Consider the following 10,769-nt stretch of genomic DNA (forward strand, 5'->3'; position numbering starts at 1 on the left):
TTACCTTCTAAGCCATCTCCTATGCCTTCCTTTTTTTCACCTTTATAATTTTAAGCATGTACAAACGTTACCCTGAAAAACCTTTTCTTTTTCTTAGGTTCTTGTGACAAAGTTTGCTCCAGGTTTGCCTTGAAGTCACTGTGTAGCTCAGGCTTGAATTCTCAGCAGTCTTCCTTCTTCCTGCTATAGCCTCCTAGTGCTAGGGTTATAGGAATGTGCCTTTTTAAAAAAAAGTTCTTGTTATGTAGCCCTGAGTGGCCTGGAGCTCACCATCTAGACCAGGGTGACTTGGAACTCACAGAGGTTTACCTGCTTCTGCCTTCTGAGTGCTGGGATTACAGTCATGTACCACCACACCTGGCTACCATTTTTCCTGGCTCTAAAATCCTTTGATTTTTTTTTTTTTAATTCTTTTTTATGCCTAGATCAAAAATGTAAGACATAGCCAGGTGTGGTACACCTTCAATCTCAGCACTCAGGAGGCAGAGGCAGGCAGATCATTGAGAGTTGGAGACCAGCCTGGTCTACATAGTGTGTTCCAGGCCAGCTAGAGCTATATTGTGAGTCATTGTCTCAAAAACCAAAAAAAATGGGACTGGAGAGATGGCTCAGAGGTTAAGAGAGCACTAGCTGCTCTTGCAGATGACCTGGGTTCAGTTCCCAGCACTGACATGGCAGTGAACTACAGTTCTAGGGAATCCAACTCACTCTTCTAGTCTCCATGAGCATTGCACATATGTTGGCAGTACACTTACATGCATGCAGATGAAACACTCATAGATAAAATAAAAATAATTTTTAAATGTAATTTTAAAAATGTAGTTTGATGGTATATCATTTACCCATTGTTAATATTTTCATTTTGAGACTATTTCCTGTGTAGTTGTTTTGTTTTGTTTTGTTTTGTTTCTAATTGTTAAGACCACAGACCAGTGGTTTTCCATCATTACTACCTAAGATTTTGGTCATCGATATATGTCTTTTATAAAACCCCAGTGGACAGGCTCCTCATCTTTGTATTTTCCTTTAAAGTGAGAGTGCATGTCAGTGTTCTGTCACTGTGTCAGAATACCTGAGAATAAGCTACTTAAAAGGAGGAAAGATTTGCATTGGCTTACAGATTGAGATTTTAGTCCATGGTCCTTTAGAGCAGTTGTTTTGGGCCTGAGATAGCACAGTACATCATGGCAAGAGCATGTGGCAAAGGCTGTTCACCCCATGGCAACAAAAAAGTGAAACAAGAAAGGAAGATGTCAACACCTCAATAACATAACTGCCAACCAATCAATCCGTGATGAAGTCACCCAAATACCTCCCTTAGCCTGAGTGGCCCCAGTCAGATCTAGCATTAATATGCTTACCTCTCCCCTCCTCCCTTTTTTTTTCTGCAGCCTCATTATGTCCCAGACAACTACAAGAGGAACGGAGGGCGGTGAGTTCTAGCAGAATGTGAGGGCTTCTAAGGGGTTGGCCAAGAACTTGAAGAGAGCAGGAAAGCAAGTAGCTCCATATTGGGCTCTACTGCTGGGACTGCACTTACTGTACAGAAACCAGCATAATGCCAACACTAATATGGGTGAAGAGATACACTCAGGATGAACTGTTTGAGCTTATAGTTTAAATTTCTGCTTGTTTGGCACATGAGAAGGGTCTTCCTTATAGAAGACTTTTCTATTATCTGTCAAGGAGGCACATAAATGACCACTGCTTTCTCCATCCCAATAACCTATGATAAGTGAGGAAATATTAGATAAGGGATATAGAAAAGAGATCCAGGAAAAGTAAAGCCCACTTAAATATTATTGCAGTCAGATATGGGTATCATAAGCCCTGCTGCTTTTGTATTTATGAGGCAATCACAGCTAAGTAAGCAGCCTGACCAGGCCCAGTATAATTCATGGATTTCTATCTCATTGTTGCTTCAGGTTCCTGAGAAGAAGGAAGGTTTAACTTTAGAAATAGAAATTAAATTACTTTATAATTGATAGAATGCTAACCTAGCATGTTATAAGCACTGTCAGAATTTTTTTTTAAAAAAAGGAAAATTAAATTTTAGAGAAAACTAATAGTTTGTACAAATACTAATAATGTGAATGTGAAGGCTGTATTCAGGTTTCTTAACTCAAGCTAAGGCTCTGATAAGTAGACTCCATGATACCAAGTCATTTCCCTATCAAGTCATTTGCCTTGGCCTAAATTTACATACCCTTTTGGCAGATCATCCTGGAAGTCTGAACGCTCAAAGCCACCCCTAAAAGATCTAGGGCAAGAAGATGATGCTTTGCCCTTGATTGAAGAGGTACTAGCCAATCAGGAACAAGCAGCCAATGAAATTCACAGTCTTGAGGAGCCAGAACAGGAGAGGACCACTGCTGAAGTCAGTGAGGGTGAAAAAAAAACAGAGGAAAGTAGTCAAGAACCCCAGTTAACCTGCACACCTGAAGAACGAAGGCATAACCAGCGGGAGCGACTCAACCAGATCTTGCTCAATCTCCTTGAGAAAATCCCTGGAAAAAATGGTAAGAATCAGGCTCATATTTAGGGTTGAAGACAAGTGAGTGAAGAGGAAGCAAAAAAGCAGGGGGTGGGGAGTGAGTGTGTGTGTGTGTGTGTGTGTGTGTGTTATACTGGAAATCAAACCTAGTGCCTCAGATGTGCTAGGCAAGCACTTTCCCACTAAGTTGTAGCTCCATCCAAAACAATTTCTAATTACTGGGCCAACGTGGAAAGTGTTCCAAGAAAATGGTACATTCTTTCACAGACTACCTTTTGTTACATATTCAAAGTAAAACTGTGGAAGGCTAGATGATTTCTTTCCATAGAGAATCACCTTTGGGAGACTAGATATGTAACTTAAATTTTTTTTTATTTTATTTATTTATTTTTATTTTATGTGTATGCGTGTATTGCCTGCGTATAGGTAAGTGCGATCGTGTCTCCCTTAGGGCTGGAGAATAGCCTAAATTGCTTTAGGTCAGAAAAGAAATCATTGAATTCCTGAGTTAAATTCCAGAATAAGATGTGGGAGAGTGGTATTTGATGAGCCTCTTTGGTTCTATTTTCAGCCATTGATGTGACCTACTTGCTGGAAGAAGGATCAGGCAGGAAACTGCGAAGGCGTACTTTGTTTATTCCAGAAAACAGCTTTCGGAAGTGATCTTCAAAAAAATGAGAACTTCAAGCATCTGGGATCCAGTGGAACTCACCAGTCCTGTTTCCTGCTCTGTGGGTGTGGACAGGGGTGGGAAAGGTCCCTCCAGACAAGGAGAGTGGGGTCAACTCTTTGACATTAGGTACTTACTAAAGCTTGGAGCTAGTGGAGAGGGTGGGGAAGTGGATCTGACTGAGACAGCTGAGTTTAATTTTCCTCTTCATTGCTTTACCCTAAGGGTTAATGTAGCGAAGAGGAAGGACCACATTAAGAATAACCAGAAGCTATTGGTACTTTTCAGCACTTAACTCTCTCCACAGCTTGGGTTTTTCTGGGTCACCCTCTGACCCCACAGGCACTAAGAAGCTGTTTCCCATACCCAGGTAGAAATTCAAAATCCAAAGGAAAGGGCTGGGATCCCAGTCCTACCCCATCCATTCACTTTTGGCTCTAAGAGCTACCCCGAGAGACCTAAAGCAGTTACAGTAGCTGAGGCCTCTTCTAAGATCTTTGACTAGGAAAGTTTCTCCCTCCTTTCTTACCCGACCAGGTCAAAGTGAAACATGAATTGACAACTCAAAGCACTTAGAACTGCTGCCACTCTCCTATCTCTACTCCCTAAAATGGAATCGTGGGATAGAGGAGGCCCCCATGGGGTCAGAAGGGCAGTACTTTTAATGATTTTTGTTTTACCCTTCATAACCTGCCGAGCATACTTTTTTCTGATGAGAAAGCCAAGCCCCCGCCAGCACAATGCTGTTTTTGATGCGCTGTGGTTCTTGTATATCTGCTGTGCTGTGCAAATGAAGATACATTTCAAAAAGTTTCATTTTTAAAACTACATAAAAACTCTATAAACTCCCCCAACAAAACTCACTACATAAACTGTTCAGCAGTATTCACCTATCAGAGTATTTGTTGTAAGTGTAGATTATCAATTGAAAACACTACTCTTATTTTCCTAATTGTATAGCTCTCAGTGTCCATCTCTTCAAGAGACAGTGTTCTTTTTACCCTTAGTCCCATCTTCTTTTACCTTCCTGAATGACTTCATCATTGGGAGGTATATCCAGGGTCTCCTTCCCTCCCAGTCACTTGACCAGAAGTTACGAGACTATACTATCTCTTTAAAAGAAAACTCAAAAAGCTTTGCTTTATCTTCTCAGACATACATATGCATATACATTTTAGATGTTCTTATAAGAGAAAAGATGATTTTTAAATGTGCCAAGTTATATGTGTGTATATATATGTGTGTGTGTGTATATATGTGTGTGTGTGTGTATATATATATATATATATGTGTGTATATATATACATATATATATATGTATGTATGCTGTGTGATTGGTAAGCAATACACTAGTAAACATGTCCCCATTACTTTTTTCTAATATTGGACCAATGATGTCCTAATTGTATATTTCCTTCCCCTTATGATGATGACGCTCTGACTCGTTTAGGTAGAAACATTGACCACCTTCCATTCCATTGATTTTTTTTTTTTTCCTTCTCCTTTCTGTGTCATTCTTAAGGAAAAACAAAAAAACAAAAAAACAAAAGGTGGGGATGCCATAGATCCCCTTGAGCAGAGAAAAAGCAAAATAAATATTTTATTAAAGAAAAAAGAGAAATTAAGAAAATAGTTTGGAGTATTTTCTTACTGTAGAGAAGCACTGTACATTACTAAGAGACCTGGGTATAAGATACTCACATGTGGAGCTGGGAAAATCGCATGTCCAAGCCCGTTTCAGTGGTTTCTTTCTTTCTTCATTGCAGGGAGTAGGCGGGAGGGAGGTGGGACTAAGGGCACTTTGGGGGTCTCCTTTTAGTCAAAAGCAAGGAAATGACAAAGAGATTAAATTCAATGTTTCCTTTAATAGTGTTAAACACTAAGATTTTAAAAAAGACAAAAAAGGAAAAACTTTGTAAAATACGCGAACAGAAGCAAAAGACACTACGCTGTCATTTTATCTTTCTTTTATTGAAAGACTAAAAACAAATGTTTTTTAGACAATCAAATGTTAGGTAAGTGCAAAAACTTGTTTTTTCTTACTGGTGTAGAAATTAATGCCTTTTTTTATTTTCCAGTTATTTTATAATAACAAAATAAGAACAACCCCCCAGCTGCCAGGCGGGTTTTGGTGTTTGAAATGCGGGGCAAAGCACTACATCACTGCAAATAGATACAGAGTAGTCTGCATGTCTGTAGGCTGTGTGATTGCGGAAAATATAAATGCTGCTAATATATTTCCTTTTTACAAAAAAGCCTATCTAAATAATAGATGATTGTTTTGATGTTAATCTTTGTAAATTATGTATTACCAATTTTAACATTGGATGTAATTGCATAAAAGCTTGCATCTCAATCCTTGAAAGTCTAGTATTAAATGGAAACAACTTTTCCTAACTTGAGTGGTGAGCTTGTTTCTCCCTCAGCTCCCCCTTCCTGTGCTCCAGAATCTCCCAGCATCTTCTCCATCCTGTTTCCAAAGAGATGTTTCTGAAACAATATCATCAGTATCCTGAGCCCCACATGAGCACAGCCCCCACTGCTGACCACCTGATAAAGTCATTTCTTCTATGCTAGGGTCTTGTTGGATTTAGTCTGACCATGAACAGCACACCAGACATCCAGCTATTTCTCAAACATGCCCTGCTATTCCGTACATCCATTCCTCACTCATTAGTAACCTCTGAAGCTGGCAATAACATAGAGCCACATTTCCATACTGAGGGCCAAACCCACAGTATTTGCACACTAAGCAAATACTGAGCCATACCTCTACCCAAAAGCCACTTTTGTGAGTGGATTTTTTTTTAGGTTATTTGTTGTTTTGAGACAAGGAAGGTCTGTCCTCAAAGTCAGTCCTTCTGCCTCAGTCTCCCAAGCACATGGATGACATGCATGTGCTACTACATCTGGCTCCAAAGCCACTTTTTTTTTTTTTTTTTTGGTTTTTTTTATTTTTGAGACAAAGTCTCCCTGTAGACCAGGCTTTCCTTGAACTCAGAGATACATGCCTTCCCCTGCCTTCCAAGTGCTAATTAAAGGCAGTTGGGAAGTGGGATTAAAGGCGTGCTAATGCCACCATGCCCGGCTAAAACCATGTTCTTTTTTAAAGTTTTTATTTTACGTATGAGTGTTTTGCCTGCATATATGTAAGTGCACCCATGTAATCATATCCTTGGAACTGGAGTTATGGATGGGTGTTAGCTTCCATGTGGGTACTGGAAATGGAGCCCAGTCTTCTACAAGAGCAGCCTGTGCTCTTAACCACTGAGCCATGTCTCCAACCTTAGGCCACATTTTCTTATGCTCTCTGTGTAGACCATTTCTACCATAAGCACCTTCTATGTATTCATTTATTAATCTTCACAATTTTTTGTAGGGTTTATAGATAAGAAACTGAAGCAACAGAGGTGTTAAGTAACTTATCCAAGGTAACAAAGCCATCTATTATTTCCATTGTGTAGAAGCAAAAACTGAAGCTTGGGAAGATTAACCTGCCAAAAATACCTCATCACTAGTGTTAGAGTGAGAATCCCAATCAGTTTCTCAAACAGAAAATTTTCAGAAATCGCCAAAGTGAGCTAGTGAAGGCTCCGTAGGCAAAGCACTTGCTTTGCAAGGTTAAGGACAGAATTTGGATTGCCAGCACCTAAGTAAATGCCTGGCAGGCATGGTAATCCCACCTATAATCCCATCACTTGGGAGACTGAGACAGAAAGATCTTTGGAGCAAGCTGGCTGGCCAGACTAGCTGAATCAAGACTGCCTCAGTATTATAAGGTATCAAGCCATCAAGGAAGACTCCTGGCATCAACCTCTGGTCTCCATATGCATGCTTGCACACATGCCACACATACACATACTATATATACACATGCATTAAAAAAAATAGCTTAATTAGATAAACCCACTCCTGCCTGTAATTAAAAGGATTTAATTTTGTCTCAGACATGGGTCATTTACACTGGAAACCCAGAGAGAATACAGTTGCTCAGAAGCATCAAGGCATTTGACTAAAAATTCAGTGTAGGGCTGGAGAGATGGCTCAGCGGTTAAGAACACTGGTTGTTCTTGCAGATGACCCGGGTTTGAATCCCAGCACCCACATGGCAGCTAACAACTGTCCATAACTCCAGTCCCGAGGGATCCAACAGACTCTCTGACCTCCGCGGGCATTGCACGACACGGGTGCACTTACCCACATGCAGGCAATACACGCATACACATAAAATAAAAATAATTTTAAAAAGTATCTTTATGAACTTTGGACTCAAGACCAATTAGTTAACATAAAGCCTTTTCATAAGGTTTAAATTTTGTTTATCTTTGGTATCTACTAGAGTTGTTCTATTAGAAAATTAAATAATTGGCCTACTTCAGGTTCTGTGAGGAAGTCACACCTGCACAAGGCTGAATGATTAGACTGTGACTGCAAATGTTGCAGCAAGCCAGATCTCTAATGCCTCAACATTCTCTGAATTCATGCCCATGAGAACAGGAGTCAGAAACGGGAACAGGTTGCATCATGGAAAGTGAAAGCTAGCCAGATGTGGTAACGCACACCTCTAATCACAGCATTCTGGAGGCAGAGGCACGTAGATCTGAGTTTGAAGCCACCCTGGTCTGTATATCTTATTTCCAGGCTAGCCAGGGCTACATAATGAGACTGTGTCTCAAAAAATGAAAACAAAAATAATAATTACCAATGTTTCTGAAACTTTGGACTCTAATCATGGGCCTCCAAGACCACTCTAGATTTGTCTTTGAGAATTATTGGTTCCAATGTCAAAATAATAGTAGAAGTCGGGGCTGGAGAAAGCACTACCTACATGCAAGCAATACACTCATACATAAAATAAAAATAAAAATAAAAAATAATAATAGTCTTTATATTCACCATTACATAACTTTAAACATAAAAGCTTACTGAATCAGGCATGGGGTGGGGATATGTGCATGTATATATGATGATGCCTCAGGCATGGTAGCCCATCTATAATTCTAGCACTAAGGAGGCCCTCAGGATACGCATACATTTTTTTGGTAGTAATTTACAACTAAAGGACCTTTATAAACTTCCCGGTCCTCCCCTGAGAGTAGCATACTCTGACAACAGTCAATATCAAGGAGTAGAGCAACTATGAAAATAGATTCATACATACAATCTCCACTTAAATATCAATCATTTTAGGGACTAAAGAGCCACTGACACTGATAGTACTGGGTGTGAAAACATATTAGTAATGTGTGTGAGTGGAAGGGACCAGTGATACATATTAGGTTGATAGAAAGTAGAGGAGAATATAAATATTTGAAGGGGTAACTGTGGGGTTGGAGAGATGGCTCAGTGGTTAGGAGCACTGGCTGCTCTTGCAGAGGACCCACGTTCAGTTGCCAGCACCCACATGCAGCTCACAACCATCCATAACTCCAGTTCCAGGGGATCCAATTCCAACCTCTTTTCTGGCTTCCATGGGCATTGCACAACACCGTGTACTTACATACATGCAGGCAAAACACTTTTTTAAAAGAACACTTTTTTTTAAACACTTAAAAAAACACTAAAAAAAAAAGGGGGGGGGCTACTGTAAGGGCAAAAAAAAAAGTGGGTGGAGGGATTAGGGAATTTTCGCTAAAGGTAGACTGAAAAGACAGGTATAAAGATAAGCTTAAGAAGATGGGTGTAAGACCCGTCTTGGTGGCACATGCTTAAATCTCAGCACTTGGGAGGCAGAGGCAGGTGGATCTCTGTGAGTTCGAGGCCAGCCTCATCTACATAGCAAGTTCCAGGCCAGCTGGGGCTACAGGAAAACCCTGTCTCCAAAAGAGAAAGGGGAAAAGAAAAAAAAAGCCGTTATGGTGGTGCACACCTTTAATCCTAGCACCCCAGAGACAGGCATGCGAATCTCTGTGAGTTCAAGGCCAGCCTGGTCTACATAGTGAGTCCCAGGTCAGCTGGGGCTACAGGGAGACCCTGTCTCAAAAAGACTAAGAAAGAAAATGAAAGATAAACTTAAGAACAGTCTTATCAGGAAGCTTAACCACAGGAAAACCAGCAAGTCTTACACCTTTAATACCAGCACTGGGGAGGCAGAGACAAGGGTATCTAAATTCAAGGCCAGTCTGCTCTGCATAGCAAGTTCCAAGCTAGGGCTACATAGCAAGACCCTGTCTGTCCTAAAAAAAAGAAAAGACTAAAGAGTAAAGGAGTGAGGTGGAGTGATCTAGAGCAAAAAACAGGACAGAACCAGCCTCTGAAACTGGCATTAGGTATTAAAGGAGAAATGGATGCAGAGGGGAGAGAGCTGGGTGAGGATATAGGATATAAAAACTAACCTGATGCCTGAATTCAGTTCCTCTGCAATAGAATATTTGAATCTAGCAAGGCCAGTTTCTACTTCCAGAATTTTGAATTGAGGATTGTTACCTCCTCGAGGCCAATCTCCTATCACTAACCTATGGCCTTCAACCAAATTCCCAAATAGGAAGGAAATCCAGATTTCTTTGCTGTTTTACTTCACCATATAGGTCTCGGCCTCTCCTTGGCTTTCCTGCTGCATGATTATAATTACAGCTTATTTATTATTTATTTATTATCTTTTCTGAGAGAGTCTCCCTGTAGAATAGGCTGCTCTGGATCTCACAGCCTACTTTCTGGCTGGAGTGCTAGGATTAAAGGCATGCGCCTTTCCTGTTCAATGACTGTTCCTGTTCTTTTATGTACCCTCTAGGCAACCCTTTATAAATGAGCCCCTGGGATATCTAGCTCTTATTATTTCGAAAGGTTGACAGGAAACTTTACCAACTCCTAGCCAAGAAATGGATGGCAAGATATTTTGCTTTTACATAAAACTGTACCACGGGGGCTGGAGAGATGGCTCTGCTATTAAGAGCACTTACTGCTCTTCCAGAGGACCCAGGTTCAATTCCCAGCACCCATACAGCAGCTGACATCTATCCTAACTCCAGTTCCAGGGGATCTGATGCCCTTTTCTGGTTTCCTAGGGCACCAGGCAGGCACATGATGAACTTACATACATGCAGGCAAAACATTCATAGGCATAAATTTTTTTAAATTTTAAGGAAAACAAAAAATTTGCTGGGCATGGTGGTGGGGTATACTTTTAGTCCCAGCACTCCAGAGGCAGAGGCAGGTGGATCTCTGTGAGTCAAGGCCAGCCAGGGTTACATAGTAAGAACCTAACTTTAAAACAAAACAAAACAACATCTGAGCAGAAGCAAGAGGATCAAGAGTCCAACATCAGAAGATCAAGGTCATCTTCAGCTATATACTGGCTGCTCTTGCAGAACACCCACAAGCATCCACAAGGTGGCTAACATCCATCCATAACTCCAATTCCAAATGACACAACACCCTCTTCTGACCTCCGTGGGCATTGCACCACATGGCTGCACCTACCTACATGCAAGCTATATACTCATACACATAAAATAAAAACATTTTTTAAAGCCGGGCGTGGTGGCGCACACCTATAGTCTCAGTACTTGGGAGGCAGAGGCAGGTGGATCTCTGAGTTCAAGGCCAGCCTGGTCTACATAGTGAGTTCCAGGACAGCTGGGGCTACAGGGAGACCCTGTCTCAAAA

General features: G+C 40.8%; 1 protein-coding gene across 2 annotated transcripts in view; it reads left to right on the forward strand.

The window, feature by feature from the left end:
• The window catches only part of Ash1l (ASH1 like histone lysine methyltransferase), a 176,026-nt gene extending 169,905 nt beyond the window's left edge, over nt 1–6,121 (forward strand). For both annotated transcript variants that reach the window (XM_008854069.3, XM_008854077.3), the window contains 3 exons: nt 1,392–1,432; nt 2,218–2,519; nt 3,066–6,121. In XM_008854069.3, coding sequence (XP_008852291.1) covers nt 1,392–1,432; nt 2,218–2,519; nt 3,066–3,157 — 435 coding nt within the window. In that variant the 3' untranslated portion in view covers nt 3,158–6,121. The remainder of the gene's footprint in view (nt 1–1,391; nt 1,433–2,217; nt 2,520–3,065) is intronic.
• The last annotated feature ends 4,648 nt before the right edge of the window (nt 6,122–10,769 follow it).

The sequence above is a fragment of the Nannospalax galili genome, unplaced genomic scaffold, assembly GCF_000622305.1.
Source record: "Nannospalax galili isolate Female #2095 unplaced genomic scaffold, S.galili_v1.0 scaffold591, whole genome shotgun sequence".
Taxonomy (NCBI): Eukaryota; Metazoa; Chordata; class Mammalia; order Rodentia; family Spalacidae; genus Nannospalax; species Nannospalax galili.